This window comes from Erigeron canadensis, chromosome 5 (genome assembly GCF_010389155.1).
Source record: "Erigeron canadensis isolate Cc75 chromosome 5, C_canadensis_v1, whole genome shotgun sequence".
Lineage (NCBI taxonomy): Eukaryota > Viridiplantae > Streptophyta > Magnoliopsida > Asterales > Asteraceae > Erigeron > Erigeron canadensis.
Genome location: NC_057765.1, coordinates 5,170,451 through 5,188,312, shown reverse-complemented (window position 1 = coordinate 5,188,312; position 17,862 = coordinate 5,170,451). Strand labels below are relative to the sequence as shown.

The following is a 17,862-nucleotide window of genomic DNA, read 5'->3' as shown; positions in this document are numbered from 1 at the left end:
ACTTAAGCGATAATCCTAAGTGTCAAATAATTAAAAACATATATCCTCTCTTATAGTTATATATATATATATATATATATATATTATAAGGGTTTTTTTACCCGCACCATGCGCGCGTTATTTTAAATTACTTTTTAAGACAGATTTGATAACACATGTAAATACATATATATGTTAACGATTATGTAAGAACACTTTACTTACAAATGCTTAACATATGGTTGAAAGATAGACTACTAGAAAAACAGCTATTCTTGACGCGCAATGCGCGTCATAAAAGGGTCAGATGACGCGCAAAAGCGCGTCAAGGATGAACCAGTCATACATTTTCATGACCCGCATTTGGGCGTCATCCTTCAATGACTCTCGGTTTATGACCCTCTTTTCTGACGCCGTTTTTGGGTGCATAACCTATTTTTTTTTTTAAATAATTTTTTTCAGTTCCTAATTTTCTATTAAATGATAATTAAAAACCTGATAATACAAAATTAAAAACACAAATATCAAAATAACACATTTCATATATATATATATATAAACAACGAGGTTAATTCAAGTACTAATTCACGATAAGTCACAAGTTAATTAACGACAAAAGTTACATATCGATACTAATTCACAAGTTAGTTTGACAACTTCCACATCGACCACTGGGTATACAACAAGACTACCCGAGTCATCCGTGCAGCTCTAGTTCGACATTTTGGGACGAGTTGCTAGCCACCTGTTCCCAAAATAACAAAAAAAGTATTATAATACATTTGCTTTTAATTAACTTATTATAATTAACTTATATACATCGGCGGCCAACAGCAGCCCCGCAACTCCGGAACTGACAGGTTTCTTTTGACCTCTAAGACCACCCGACAAACTCAAATTATTACCCAATTTCCAGGAACACAAAGGACTAAACTAAAGGAACAACAATATGGACGCGTTTGAAATGTCGAAATCAGATTACAAGCTGGAAAATGAGGCTGATCAGCTGCAGTGGTGCAGCTGTTCAACTCGCACAAAACAGCCCCCTCAAGCTTAAGACCAGAATTATACCTCAACATTTTTATACATTCAAAGAGGACACAATGGACTACTTCTTACTAGAATAACATCAAGAGCAATGTGTACCTCTTCTGGAAACCATACACCTGCTTGTGTGCTGCCCTCCAGAACAGCAAGAGCAAACGCAGCTGTTGAATAACCAACTGATCTTGAAAGAATGTATGCGCACAAAATTCAATTGTTCAGTGAACTCCCAATGCATTAAAGAGGCAATTTCAAACTCATTTATATTGAAATGGGTTCATTTGGATTGTATTTATATTGATAAAGGGCCAATCCGTTTTCACCCACATTTATTTCCATAAAAGTGGACAAAAATATGGTGGCTGGTCAGTTCACCCTAAACCAATCCATATTCAACCACATTTAAAAGTTGCACGTTTTGTGATATACCCATCTTAACTTGTTGCCCAAACTGTCATGCCCATTGGATTTGTCACCTCTTTCTTGATGTTTTGGCACACAATGGCAATCGTTCCTCCTTAATCAGAACCGTCAATAAATTCATTCAAAAAAGTCAAGGGATGCATAGAACCTTCTAAATCATTTTTTCATAACACTAAATTAGAATTGTAATCAATATTATTGTGTGATCATATACTCATATTAGACAAACTAATTACTTATAAGCAAATACAAATTTTCTGACAGAAGTGTTGTGCCAGTCCCAGACACCCAGCTCTACCATTTGGACCAGTACAAAAACAATACACATGTTGACCCGAACCCCATTATCCAACTTGCCTAACCCGCCCAATGAAAAATATATGAACTTGTGCCAGCTATAGATTTCTTGGATAACAGTATGTGAAATCAAAATCATAATGGCTTTATTACCAAAGAACAAATGGTATGAAATGTGGAGAATGTTAATACCTCAGCCTTTCAGGCTCACCCTTATTTTCACTTTTTACAACACGTACTAGTTCTGCTGCCATCACTGTCAAGATAAGCAGATAAATTTATCAGGTTTATAATAACAGATGTATAAACTATTAATTGTATTTAATTGATGTATTTATATATAACAGATGAAATTTGTATAATAAAAAGACCTTTTGAGAACAGATTTCAATATTCACTTGGCTGTTGCCTTGATTGTTGTTCATAGTCGCCTTGATTTTGCCACTTGTAGAGTTCGATACATACTTTTAGGATCTGATTGAATCAATGGATTTTCTGCGTTTCGAAGGAATAACAGGATTAGAATCATCATCAACTTCAGTAAATTAAAAAAAACATTCAAATTCAAATAACATAATTTTATGATACAACTTAAATAATTCAGATTAAAACATATGATATATATGTGTATGTATCTATATACGAACCGTCATCGAGGGGAATGATTTCTAAACAACTACGAGTGTAATCAAACAAACTATCAAGTTCTTCGATTTCTTCTTCTGCTGCGTATAATCAAAATATTGAAATCCTTACAATCAATGAAATATTGTTGAATTTGTAAAGAAAGGAAGAATCGTTACCATTAATTTGTGATTATTGAATTGATTGATTGGTTGATCCATTTTGGAGCTCCTCTTCGTTGCCAAAATTATAGGGTTTTAGGGCTTCCGGATCTGATTGAAAAAAATAAGCATAGGTTCGATCTGATTGAAAAAAAATTATAAGCTTTTATATGGGTAACAAAATTATAAGGCGACACCTGAGAATGACACACAAATGTAAGTGGACTCGGCATTACACTATATTTTTTATGACACCAAAAATTACGTGTCATAACCCTTCAAATTTTACATGTTATGACGGATTATTTTATGATTTCTCACTTTGTGCGTCATCTATTAACGTGGGTCATAAAAAACGGGTCAATGATAGTCATGTTTCTAGTAGTGTTATAAAACTTTAGTGAATAATAAATGTTCCCATTATTATCTTGCAAAAGAATTCATACATAAAAAACCTATTAAATATAATTAAAACTACAATGTTTATTTTTTTTACAAATTAAAGACAGAACAAGGTTGTTATAAACCTACAATGTTTATATAACCTTAGTTTTGGAATTCATATGATTTATGATTTTGGGGTTTAAATAATTAAATGATCTTATACCTTTTGTAGCTAGATATTGACAAATTAATAATTAAAATCTAAAAAAATAGAAGTATATGTGATAAGTAAACATTGACGTTTTAGTTATTATATATATATTTTTTATATATGGGTGAGATTCGTTTTGTTATAATTTTGTATATATATAGTTTTTATTTAATATTATCTCTATATATATATATAAATCTTTATCTCAATTTGATGATGTGGCATACCTCAGATATCGTCACATCATCTTTTTCTTACATGACGATCTCACGTCGTGAGTCTCTTAAACGCTAACACCTAAGCTGCCACATGTACATTGTTTAAAACTTGAACTTAAATTAATTAATTTAAATATAAAATTTATTTTACGGGACTCGAACCCGCGACCTATGTTAAACGTATAACACAGATTTGCCACTTACTCTACAAAGCAGTTTTAATGTATTCTCCAAAACAAAACTTTAAATACATCGCCCACTCATCAATATCTCAAAGAATAAATCCCGCATACATACGTTCAATTGAGTTGCTGTAAAACTATATTCACTTTCCTAAAAACTCAAAAATCCCTTAATTACTATGAATCTCATGTCTATAAATCTTATGGGTTTATCACGAATCCCCAATTTTATTTACGTACGAGAACTTAAACGAATTCCCAATTCGATTTACTCACGAAACCCTAATTCAGGTACCCTAATTCGTTCTATTTACGATTCCGTAATTTTCACTACGTTTATTCATTCCGTCGGTATTATGTATTGTTGCTTATTAACAGATTATTAATCAATCAATGGGTCTATTTTGGGTCTATTTTTTATTTATTTAATTATTTAGTATTCGCCCTCATATACCAAAATTTTAACTATTATTAAAGAATGGTTGTGAGTAAATCATGTTCTTAATCAATGACCTGTGATTTTGTTTCATATTATTTGTTATTAAAAATTATTGATTATAATTATTACATAAAAACTTCATGTTTCAGTAAGATGGAGACAACCATAACCATGCTTGGAACGGTAACATCTAGGACACGCAATACAAGTGTAAGAGTTCGAGTCTTGCATGCTTGGTGGCAAGCTGTTAGTGGTAAAGATCCTATGTTGGAACTTATCTTGGGGGATGAACAGGTTTGACATATTATTCATCATATTGTGTGTTTACTTTCTTTACCGTAATTGGCTTTTTGTTTGTGTGTGATCTGAGACTTGGGTTATCTGTGTTGCCTAAATTGGACTAACATGATATATTAACAGTGCCGCTTAATAATACAATGTCACACCTAACTCATATCAATTATATCTCTAATAAGGCTTATACGGCTACAATTCCAAACTAAGTTCCTCCTTGGCCAGTTCATATCAAGTATTATATGGCTGTATGAAAATACCTCTTTGTTCTAACTTTTTGTATTGTTTAGTTAAAGTTTACTCATCATATTTTTAACCTTTTAGATTGTAATTGTAGAATTAACGCATATGGTATACTAATGTAACAAGGAGGTAGAATAGCGGCTTTAATAAGAGGAAAGTCAATAGATCAGTGGAAGAATGTTATGATTGACGGTGCAACAGTTTTTATGAAGAACTTCACTGTTACTACTAATGGAACTGTCCAAGGTCATAAATTTTTGCCAACTGCGCATAAGTATAAGATTGTATTTTCACCAACCACTATCGTTTGGCCAATTCAAGATTTCACTGGATCCCGCCATGCTTTTAACTTCACATCTTTTACTCATATTGCCACTAATGATAAGATTAAAGATAATGATTGTGTAGGTTAGTTTTCACACATCCTTTGTTTCATTTTTTAACTAATGTGAACATATATCTTTTTCTGATTGTTTCATTATTTTTTAACTAATGTGAACATATATCTTTTTCTAATTCCATGTACAATATTGATCAGATATCATTGGACGTCTTTGCAAGATGGGAGATATTGTTAACTTTGACAGGAAAGGTGTCGAATCAACCAGGATGGTCTGTTATCTTGAGGACTTAGAGTAAGTTATCTCATTCATCTTTAGATCTGTATACTATTAGATTCAAGTTTGTGCTATTTTTTCGTTTGTTAATTTCAAAGTTATGGATTGTCCCTTGCATTCTATATTTCAGATCAGTTCAAATCAAATTGACATTGTTTGGAAAATTTATTGAACTTCTGACGGATGAGGTTTCAAAGCAAGACCAAGACCGACCGGTTGTCATCATCCTTCAGTTTGGGAAGATTAACCAGTACAGAGGTAATTTATATTAACTTTTTCCATTAGTAGTAAGTATCTATTTTTTTTAAATATATATATCTAACAACCTTTTTTTATAGTACTTATCTATTCTAACATTTTTACCTTTTTCTTATGTTTGAATTTCAATATTTATCAATCTAGAAAATAAGGGTGTTGCAAACACTTTTAATGGATCCAAGCTATTTGTCAACAATGACATTGATGAGATAAAAGCATTTGTAGAAAGGTAATTCCACATTTTGTTAATAACATCATGTTTTATCGAATTCTCCATATAATTATGTAAAACAATACATCAAACACATATACAATGTTAATATATCATGTAAATGTTCAGATATGATGGAAACGGTCAAATTGAACAAATCGAAGGTTGTCAGTCTACAATCATGAGCCTAGATGATTTTCTAAAAGATTGTGATCATGTGACTTTGGCTGATTATATGACACATGAACCGGTACATATACATATTTTCCCTATGTTTTCACAAGTAACAAGTTTGCGCTCATAAATATAGTGAATGATTATTGATATATATTATTTCAATATTAGGATGGCTCTTATGTTACATGTGCAACAATTGATAGCATTGATGTTGACGAACCATGGTGGCATTCAGCATGTAAAAGTTGCCGCAGAAAGGTTTATAAGATAAAAGAAGCCGAAAAAACAGAGACTTATGTTGGTAATGGATTAAGGTGCCCTGGATGTGGTCCTAATCCTAAATCTCTTTATCCGAAATAGGTTGAATAATAGATATAATATATAAAGTTTACATAGATAATAATTATAAATCATGTATGATAAACTATTTCCGTTATTTTGATACTAGGTTCAATGTGTGCATCCGTGTTATTAACGATACCGGATCTTCATCATTCAAATTGTTTGACAACCATATGAAGATGCTGATTGGAATGAGTGCTCATGATCTGAGGAAAAAATATCTTGATGATCCGGATATCATTCCTGAAGAACTTACTGAAATTATTGGCAAAACTTATCTCTTTAGGTTTCAAATTTCAGAGTACAATAGGCGAGAGGATTATCACTACTATACTGTCAATTTAATCACCGATGATAATCCAACTATTGCAGCTTTTAAAAAGAAGTTCAATATGGACACGGTATGAAAACTCTGCCCTTATCTCTCTAAGTTCTTAATTGGTTAATTTGTAAACCTACAATTGTTTAAAACCTTATTATTTTATGTATTAGGACACGTCATCTGTTGTAGCTGATAGTGAAACCTCATTGAGAAGTCCAACTGAAAAAAATTCAACAACTGACTCGGACAATGATCCCGAAGTTGTCGAGTGTTCAATGAACAAGAAGAGAAAGGTCCTTCATTGCACTGATCTTGAAGAGGAGTAGTCTTATAGGTCCATCAATTAATGTGTTATCCATTTAGATTTTTTTTTCCCCCGATTTTCTTGGACATGGATGTCATGTTTTGCACTCTGTTACTTTTTTCAATAGTTTTTGACAATGGTTTCTTTCACACAATAATCTTTTGAGATATAATGGATAATAATGTATTCATGGTTTCCTTTTTCTTTTTATAATATTTATAGTTTATTTCCTCATGTTAAATTGATAAATGGTATTGTTGAAACGGTTTGTTAACAATACCTGTTTGTTGTACAAGTTTTCCATAATATTAAGGAAGGTATTCCATGATATTAAACACGGTGTCAAGGTGTTCACTTCCAATAATTACATTATAATTTTTAAAAACAGTACGTACTATATAACAACATGATAATTATATCACCTTTTAAAGAAAAATGCCACTTGACAGCTTATATACCATGTAGACGTATTGAAAACACTAATTACCCTCAAAAGCCACTATCACTGTTATAATTGTCACCAGTAAACTCAGGATTGTTTCCCAAATCAACACCGTTGTGATCAATAAATCAAAATTCAAAACTTTCATACAACCACGGGACACCTCACTTTATAATAGTCAAGCCATGCACGTACTCTAAACTACGAGATGTAGACCATAAGCCGTTATAGGTAATTCAAAGAAAAAACCCCAGGACATGTCACTCTAGAGAGTCAAACCCATGACATGAAGTAAAACCAAGAATAACTCCAGCCATTTAATCTAAGCCTTCATTGTCAATCTAAAAAATATATCTAACAACAATACTCAGTTGGAACTTATTAATTAAGATAAATAATAACTAGCATGCTCTCCATGCAATGTGGCGGTATTCGTGATATCTATATCTATTAAGATTATTAATTAAAATTTTAAATAATATAATATAAGTATCTACTATCTAAGTCTAAGTGAGTATATAATGTAGTTTTTCGTCTTTCAACATGAAAAATTTGAGAGGATATGGATGAGATATTATACCACCCAAATTTTCCGATACAGTGGTTCGATCTATGATTTATCATTCATGGACGTTGATAAGATCCGTCCATTTAGCAACACCTTAGGATGGCATAACCTTAAAATTAAGGGCGACGTTCAAACGAGGAAAGGCTTACGGTGGATACCTTGGCACCCAGAGACGAAGAAGAACATAATAAGCGACGAAATGCTACTAGGAGTTGAAAATAAGCATAGATCCGGAGATTCCATATAATCTTTAGATGTAGAATTCAAAAATTAATTTAGAGTTGATCCATAATTGGTAAGAAAAATATATGAGTCTTATTACCATATTAATAAGTTTATTGTATATTAATAATTTCAAAATACTACATGATCATAATTATTGGTCCTTCTACATAATTATAATATCAATCATATTTTTTTAACATGTTATGAGTTTCCTATTTACATATATTATTATTATTATTTGGGTTATTATAATAACTATTTATACCTTACTTTCCATATATATATATATATATATATATATGTGACAAATCGAAACAATTATACCTTACTTTCCATAAATTTTAGATGAATCATAATTTCCTTTATTATAGTTTTCATTCTTTTATAAATAGACCTTAATTTACGACATCATCATCAATATTGTAATACAATTTTTTCACATTCTTTTACTTTGTTAAATCGATGGCAGGTCGACATCAAGGTAAGAATTTCTTATAAACTTTTAATTTTACTAATCAATTAACTTTTGGATCATAAGTTTTTATTTTATATTTATAAGTTATTTGTAATATATCATCACAGATTCATCACTTTTGAAAAGAAAATGCACAAATCTCAATGTGGATGATCAAACAAGTAACTTATTATCTAGCCGGATTGACAACATAATCGCAAACTTTGATCAAACTGGACATACTTAACAGGAGATTAACCATGTTTTGGCATCTATTGACAAAAGAGCAGCAACGTTCACAAAGGTGTTTGATAGCTTATATAAACGAAAGAAAACTGACCATGGTAACTTCCTATTTACATAAATATGCATTATTATTCCAGATTATTCATAAATTTTCTAATACTTATAATAGTTTTTGTAGGTGACATATCGAATGAAGATATTACACTTTGAAAAAAATTCAAAGAAGGCTTCACAAATCTTGAAACGGATTTGGAAAACTGTAGAAACATAGGGAAAAAATTGTCTAGCACTTTTGACTATGTTACAGGACATCTGAATAAAGTTGCCAAAGACCATGAAGAAGCTAAGAGAATTTTTGTTGAACTTGAAGACAAAATAGCTAATTTGAAGAAAGTGTTGGGTCGTAAATCAAAATCAAAATATGTTTTATTTTTCCTCTTATTATCTTGAATATTAACATGTTAATGTTTTCCCTTCGTTCTACGTTATAAACAGTAGTTATATTTAATAGCTTTATTAGTTCTAATAATAATAATTAATCGTTTTTATTTATATTTAAGTTTCTTTCAGATCTATTTTACTCGAGTTTTATTATATCTGGTTACATCATAAGAATATCATATCAACCAAAACCAAATCACGCTTATCTGCCTTATCCCTCTTAAGTTTATGTTATAAATAAACTAAACTAAACTAATATGACTAATAATTAAAGCTTAAATTTACTTTGACACATAAGCAATATAACCAATACATATCGTTCCATTAATCTTTAGTCTGCTGTATATACTATCATATATAATTTAGATTTCACAACAAGGAGTTACTAATTTGTTGCATTATTTTGAGATTTCTCAAACTCAGATTCCAACAGATCATACATCACAATCAAGGATAGGCCGTCGTACATCTTTAAGATCAAAACAAAATACAACATCGTCAAATGGTGGTACGACATCAGTAAATATTTATGCAAAATCCTACCCTTTGATTACTTCACACTCCATATTCGATAAAGGCAAAGGCATAGCTATTGAAGCAAAGAGTAATGTTAGAAATCCTCATTACGGTACGTTGTTAATATAGTGTCACGCTATTCATTTTCCTTATTCTAACTGATTTAAAATTATATGACACACATCAAAATTAAATGACATAGTTGTATCGTGAAGAAAAAGAATCCAAAATAAAAAATAATCAAAATAAAGAAGTAGAGACTAAATAAAAGAACAATAAACTTAAATATCTCTAATTATCTTATTACTATCTATTATTGTAGAGAATTTGCCAAAACACCCCCTTAACAAACTTACATCTGCGGCAGAAGCAAGAAAACATCGAAAAGCAATTTTGAAGAGAAAGCGTGAGACGCTTACCAACAATTCACATATCAAAGAAGTAAATCTTAAAGATGCTTTTGCTCAACCCAGAACCGTACAGCCACTTAACAAAAATTCATCTGCAATTGAAAGCATAAAAAACCAAAAAGGTTTTTTACATCAAACGCATGGAACCCTTACCAACACTTCACAGATCAATGAGATAACCTTTAAAGATGGTTTTGCTGTACCCAGAACAAGACAGCCACTTAATACAACTTCGCCTACAACTGAATCAAGAAAAAAAAGAAAAGCAATTTTGCAGCAAAAACGTGAAACCATTGGCAGCACTTCACGGGTGAATGAAGAAACTTCTAAAGATGCTTTTTCTCAAGCCAGAAAACGGAGCAAAGATATACTGCAAGCAAAGAGAAACAAATCACGAAATACATCGAATAATGGTTATACATATTCAGACACCCAAAGAGTTGCTGCTGATGTTGATGATGAAGATGTCAATACGAATGTCATTCCACGTGGAATTTCAAATGGTATAGTTTTACTTAATTCATCATCTATATGCTTTTCTTTATTATATACTGTATATGTTTTTATATCAAAATCTAACAAAATTACTCTTTGTATATCAAATAGAGTACATTGACGAAGGTGATCCAATTTACCCTTCTCAATCATGCGGAGCATTGCTGTGGTATAGCGAGACTTTAAGAGGTACCGCCAAAGGCAAAACAGGAACATATACATTGTGTTGTAACAGTGGAAAAGTTGATCTTCCGGTTTTCCCAAAAGAACCTCCTGAATTATTGTTCAACCTGTATACAAATAACCACCCAAAAAGCAAACATTTCTTGAATAATATTCGTCGATACAACATGTTCTCTTTTACATCCATGGGTGGAAAAGTCGATACTAAACTTAATAACGGACGAGGCCCATATATATCGCATCCAAGGTGAGAATTGTCACAGATTGGGCAGTTTAGTTCCTCCTAACGAGTCAAGTCCAATTTTTTCACAGATGTACATCTATGACACTACAAATGAGGTTGAACACAGATTGAAAGCAGTCAGGTTTGTTACCAATAAAAACCCTTCAAACTCCATATTTAAGTGCAACTAATCGTAATATTATTGCATTTTATTAATGTATGTGTTGATTAACATAAATTTTACCTATTTATTAATCAATAGACCAAATGACCAGTCATCCTCAAAAAAAATCGAACTGTTAGACAAAGATCTTATCAAGGAGATTAAAGAAGTGTTGGATAACTGTAACCCACTGGTTAAAATGTTCCGTCTAGCCAGGGATAGGTATGAACAAAATCCAAACAAAACATTCAAGTTGAAGCTGATAGGAACAAGAGAAAAGGATGGCAGGATTTATAATCTTCCAACTGCACCAGAAATTGCAGCTTTGATCCCCGGGGACATTGATTATACCTATGACAACCGAGACATAATAATTGAAAGTCATTCTGGTCAACTACAACGTATAAGTGAACTTCATCCACAATACCTTGCCCTTCAATATCCCTTGATTTTTTTGTATGCAGAAGATGGCTATCGTGTAGACAGAAATCACAAGAATGTAGCTAATCTTAATACAGGCAAATCAAACAGGGTAACAATGCGCCAATTTTTTGCTTACATGATTCAACAAAGACATATACCAAGATTGCTACTGAAATCAAGAAAACTTCTACAACAATTTTTAGTTGATGCATACACCATGATCGAGTCTGAAAGGATAGCATATATACGATGCAATCAAGGCAACTTGAGATGTGAAAGTTACAAAAACTTGGTCAAGGCGATGAATGAAGGTAACAAAGAAGCAACTTATCTTGGACAACATGTAATCCTGCCATCTTCATTTACTGGAAGTTCGAGATATATGATGCAAAACTACCTTGATGCAATGGCACTTTGCAAGAAATTTGGTTATCCTGATCTTTTTATAACATTTACTTGCAACCCAAAGTGGCCAGAACTTATAAGAATCTTGACAGCCGAAGGTCTTAGTGCAGAGGATAGAGCTGACTATGTCGCAAGAATGTTTAAGATAAAATTGAACAAACTAATCAAGATAGTTACAAAAGAACAACTATTTGGACCTACGGAAGCTTGTAAGTTGACACCTTTTTTAAATAAAAATCATTACTGTAATTGTATTATAAATATCAAATTATTTTTAACATTATAATTAATCTTTGACAGATGTATACACCATCGAGTTCCAGAAACGAGGACTACCACATGCACACATTTGTCTTTTCTTAAATGAAGAATACAAATTACCGGAACCTAAAGATATTGATCGCACCATTTCTGCTGAAATCCCCGATGAAAAAACCGACCCTGACTTATATAACTTGGTAAAGGATTTTATGATTCACGGTCCTTGTGGTGAAGCTAATCTGGATTCTCCATGTATGGTTGAGAAAAAATGTTCAAAAATTACCCCAAACCACTTATTGAAGATACATCTGTTGACAAAGAGGGTTCCCACTTTATCGAAGACGTGATAATGGCCGAACCGTTATAAAAAACAATGTCCCTTTAGATAACAACTATGTTGTTCCTTATAACAGCACACTTTTGAAATTATTTCAAGCTCATATTAACGTAGAATGGTGCAATCAGTATGGATCCATTAAATATTTGTTCAAATACATTAACAAGGGCCCAGATCGAGTTACAGCAGGATTGTATGATGAAGAAAAAGATGAAACTCGAGAGTTTTTTTATTGCAGGTATGAATACTAACTCCCATTATTTTCACAAAGTTTTATATGCATATGTCTACATATATAGATACCATCAACTAACTATTGTACATCATAATTATTCTTTTCTTTATTAAAAAAACAGATTTGTTTCCGCATGTGAAGCTGCATGGAGAATATTTGCCTATGATATTCATCAAAGGCATCCAACAGTGATTAGGCTCCCATTTCATTTGGAAAAACAACATAGCGTAATATTTGATCCAGATACTTTTGAGTACATGCTTGAGAAACAATCCGTTAATACATCCAAGTTTCTTAAATGGATGGAAACCTATAGGGAGAATCCATCATTGTTCCCCTTCACAAGGTGATTTATTTTATCTTAGGATCTTGCTTAATCACGTCAGAGGGCCAAGATCATATAAGGAAATCAAAACAGTTAATGGGAAGGTCTGTAAAACTTTTAAAGAGGCTTGCTACGAGTTAGGACTTTTGGATGATGATAATGAATACATTTAGTGCATTGAGGAGGCTAGCAACACTACTTCTGGACATTTTCTCCGTACAATGTTTGTTATGCTACTGATATCAGAAAGTCTAACCCTTCTCGGTACTGTTTGGAACAAAACATAGAAGTTTTTGTCCGAAGATATATCGCATAGGGAAAGACTTATACATCAAAACCAAGGTTATATCCTTATTAACTTCTATATGTTTTGTTAAACAAGTAGAATTAAATTATTTTTTACTAAATATGGTATCTAATTTATGCGATATGTAATCAGGTCTCGAAATGGAAGAAGATGAAATCCAAAATCTGACATTAAACGAAATGGAACAACTTTTGAAAAGGACCGGTCGCTCTTTGACTGATTATGACACCATGCCTCATCCAGAAAATAACCTAATCCATTTTTGAAGGAAATCGGTTGATTGATGATGAGACAACCGCATATAATGTTACATCATTAAGAATCGAACATCAACAACTTTATTCAGCATTAACCGATGAACAACGAACACTATATCATACCATAATGGATGTTGTAAATGGAAACAAGGGAGGTGTTTACTTTTTGTATGGTTATGGTGGTACAGGCAAGACATTCGTTTGTTAAACATTAGTTGCCGCAATCCGTTCTAAGCGAGAAATTGTGTTGAATGTTGCCTCAAGTGGGATAGCAGCACTATTACTTGAAGGTGGAAGAACAACTCATTCCAGGTTTGCTATTCCAATAAATATTGATGAAACATCATTTTGTTCTATTCGTCCGGATAGTGATTCTACTGAACTAATACGTAAAACAAAACTCATTATTTGGGATGAAGCACCAATAGTCCATAAGCATTCATTTGAATCTTTGGATAGGACTTTTAGAGACATTCTAAGATCACCAACCCAAACAGCATGAATGAGCCATTTGGTGGGAAAGTTATAGTTTTTGGCGGTGATTTTAGACAAGTGCTGCCAGTAATCCCTAATGCTTCAAGACAAGATGTAGTTATGGCTTCACTTAGATCATCATATTTGTGGCATCATTGTAAACTTTTGAAGCTAACGAAAAATATGAGACTAACTGTTGGAGCATCCACTGATTTGGAAGACATAAAAGAATTTGGTGAATGGCTTTTGGAAATCGGAAATGGTACAATAAATGAACCCAATGATGGCGAAGCAACAATTCAGATTCCGGATGACATCCTCATAAAAGGCAAAAGTGACAAACCCATTGATTCAATTGTTGACTCAATATATCCTGACATCTCCTCTAATATGTTGGATCCAACTTTTTTTCAAGACAGAGCAATTCTCGCACCTACACATGAAGTAGTTGATCTCATCAATGAAACAGTCATGGAGAAAATTGACGGAGAAGAGAAAGTCTATTTAAGTTCTGATTCGATCTGTGAATCGGAAATCGGATCTGATTTTAACCAACACTTATACAATCAAGATTTCCTAAATTCTATTAAGGTAGCTGGCATACCAAACCATCGTTTAGCTCTAAAAAAAGGAGTCCCAGTTATGTTACTTAGAAATATCGACCAGCCAGGTGGATTATGTAATGGTACAAGACTTAAAATAAGGAAACTCGGGGAACGTGTTATTGAAGCCGAGATAATTTCCGGAAGCAATGTTGGGAAAATTACTTTCATTCCTAGAATGAAACTAACACCATCAGATAAAAGAATACCTTTCCGATTTCAAAGAAGCCAATTCCCTTTATGTGTTTGCTTTGCTATGACTATTAACAAAAGTCAAGGACAAAGTTTGAGCCAAGTAGGTTTATTCTTAAAGAACCCAGTCTTCAGTCATGGTCAACTTTATGTAGCACTTTCAAGAGTCAAAAGTAAACAAGGTTTGAGGGTTTTAATTTTGGACAAAGAGGGGAACGTTACAAACACCACTAAAAATGCGGTCTTCAAGGAGGTTTTGACAGATTTATAATTCAAGATATGTTTTTATATACTCCATGTTTAATAGATTTAATCTTTATAACTTTTTCTTTGTAATAAAATTTACTGCTTATATGAATATCAATCTATACTTTATAAACGTGCAACGCACGGGTCTAAATCTAGTTTTTTTAATATATCTATAACTCTTATAAAACAATAGTTAACCAAGTATTTTAAAGCTCTCTTGCAATATAAAACTAATTTGAAAAATTGCCACATAAGATTTTATCCTATGTGTCAACTCCATATTTTACTTTAAATAAACTATATATTTAGAAAACAAATGAACGTATATATGTTAAAATAAATAAATAAATATATATATATATATTGTAAGAATCTAAGATATTCTGATTAGATAAAATAATATCTTCCCTTTAGTTTAAAAAATCACGTCTATACCTAATGATATTTCATTATCTTTTTTATTCAACATTTATATGAGGTTCCTTTCATTTTTTTTTATGGTGATTATATGAAAATTTGCTCAGGCCGTTGGTTAGTTGGAACTCTTATCGCATTAATTATTAGTGGCAATATTTTAAGTTTATAAGCTTTTTTATCACCACTAAGTTATAATCTTATATGAGTTAAGAGCTTTGTATAATATCATAACTTTCTGAAAGAGTTATGTTAATTCTTTCGTTCATATCACTATGAAAATTATGTACAATTTTTGGTTTAATTCTTTGATCTTTTTTTGAATTTTATGATAATGGTTAATATAATCTCTTTTTTCTTTTGTTTTTTAACAATACAATTTTTCATTGTGATGATGAGAAAAATATTATGATGGTAGACGAAGAGTTAGTTCAAAACAAGTGTATATTACAATTAGTTTAATGATTGGATAATGAATACGTTATTGCTAATTTAATTAAGTGAAACTAAATAGATTGTTCGTCCATATATTTTTCTTTATGATCATTATTGATCCATTCCATTAACTCATTTGTTCACATATTATTAAGCGTTTCATTAAATGTTTTTTTAAGCAAGTTTAACTCAAATCTCACTTTATTGAGCACCTTTTTAAAGCAGCCGCAATGAATACGTTATTGCTAATTTAATTAATTGAAACTAAATAGATTGTTCGTCCATATGTTTTTCTTTACGATCATTATTGATCCATTCCATTAACTCATTTGTTCACATATTATTAAGCGTTTCATTAAATGTTTTTTTAAGCAAGTTTAACTCAAATCTCACTTTATTGAGCACCTTTTTAAAGCAGCCGCACATCGTGCGGGTAAAAAAAATCTTAGTACATATATATATATATAAATAAGATAAAATAAATATTATCAAAAATTTATGAAGATGCCACATAGGTTGAAATCCTACGTGGCATTTTTGTTAACGTAGCTTTGAGTTTGCAGAGGGTTTTAAAAAACTAGGATTTCTACTCTTTTAATAGATATATATAATATAATTAAATTATATATGGTAGCGATAGTGAGAAAAGGTTTTTATAGATAAAATGTACAAAATTTAATGTTTTTTGGAATATATTTAGCTAATTATGTTACGAGTATTAGGCTAGATTCAATGAAGTCATATAATGCGTACTTTTTATGTATGCATCTTCAGAAAATCTTGAAAAATCTTATCTTTTTATGGATAAAAATCGCATAAAATTTTATATTTTTTATGGATAAGATCGCAACAAAACACATTGTGATTTTGCAAAAGGAAAAAAAAATCAAAGTCAACATATTGTGATTTTGCAAACTCTTGTAGGGATTTTTAGAATCTCGTAGTAATTTTGAAAAATCTCATAACGATTTTGTAGATCTCGTAGCGATTTTGAATTTCTCGTACCAATTTTAAGGTTCTTTATGCGATTTTGTCTAGCTATCGCGATTTGGGCTTAAGACTTTTTTTAGTGTTTCAACTTTTCGTGAAAATCTCTTTCAGGAAAGCCACTCAAAAATGACTTCTCTAACTAACCTTTTTAGACTAAAAAAAGCTACAATCGTTTGGGTAAAATGAAAACACTTAAATGAGATAAAATTTGAAAACAACTTTTAACGCCACTCCTTATAGGAACTCTCATATTCTTCCACTATTCATTAGATTTTATTTCTCCTAAAACACCTCAAGAACACCCCTTCCTCATAACCCCTTATTCTTCCCTCACATCAGTATAGGACGCGCGTCTAAAGTTAGAAGAAACCCCCTAGACGTCGCCGAAAACGCACTTCGTGCTAATAGCGTCTTCTAGGGATGTGCACGGGTCAAAACCCAGCCCAACCCGCGACCCGTGAAAGCATGAAAAATGGAACCTTGACCCGGCCAGTGAAGGTCCGGGTCGGGTCGGGTTCGGGTGGGTCACAAATTTTTGGTTTTTGGCTTCACCCGACCTGGGCCGGCCCGACCCGACCCGTCCAACCCGTGACCTGCAAATGCACTAAAACGTGACCCACGACCCGGCCCATTAGTGTTTCGGGCGGGTCAGTTCCGGGTCGGGTTACGGGCTTCGGTCCAAATACCCATCCCTAGTGTCTTCTCCCTCCAACACATCAGACACAGCCTCGGACGCAGGGGAAGATGCCCCATAAGAACCGGCCTAAATAAGGTAAGACCAAACACCCCTGTATATCTCCTTGAATGGAGGAATTGTATTAAAATGTTATTGGTTTCTGAGACCACAAACTTAGAGCCTT

The 17,862-nt window shown here is 32.2% G+C and overlaps 1 protein-coding gene, 1 long non-coding RNA gene and 1 pseudogene across 4 annotated transcripts; 2 read left to right on the top strand and 1 right to left on the bottom strand.

Moving 5' to 3' along the window:
* Nucleotides 1-501: 501 nt before the first annotated feature.
* On the bottom strand, nt 502-2,721 carry LOC122599970. 3 transcript variants are annotated; one of them, XR_006323974.1, is made up of 6 exons: nt 2,547-2,721; nt 2,391-2,468; nt 2,115-2,238; nt 1,936-1,999; nt 1,126-1,540; nt 502-724 (listed from the first exon to the last, which is right to left on the bottom strand). It is a non-coding gene; the product is annotated as an uncharacterized LOC122599970 (long non-coding RNA). The 3 variants fall into 3 exon arrangements; XR_006323973.1 differs by having other exon boundaries at nt 2,391-2,465; XR_006323975.1 differs by lacking the exon at nt 2,391-2,468.
* Nucleotides 2,722-4,115: 1,394 nt separating this feature from the next.
* On the top strand, nt 4,116-13,255 carry LOC122601056 (annotated as a pseudogene).
* An 889-nt stretch (nt 13,256-14,144) lies between these two features.
* On the top strand, nt 14,145-15,185 carry LOC122601055 (ATP-dependent DNA helicase PIF1-like). The gene has a single exon (XM_043773832.1). The coding sequence runs from the start codon at nt 14,145-14,147 to the stop codon at nt 15,183-15,185; it is 1,041 nt and encodes a 346-aa protein (XP_043629767.1).
* The last annotated feature ends 2,677 nt before the right edge of the window (nt 15,186-17,862 follow it).

Bases quoted from the DNA above. Each gene is read 5' to 3' on its own strand.
- LOC122601055 (XM_043773832.1), top strand. From the start codon at position 14,145: ATGAATGAGCCATTTGGTGGGAAAGTTATAGTTTTTGGCGGTGATTTT.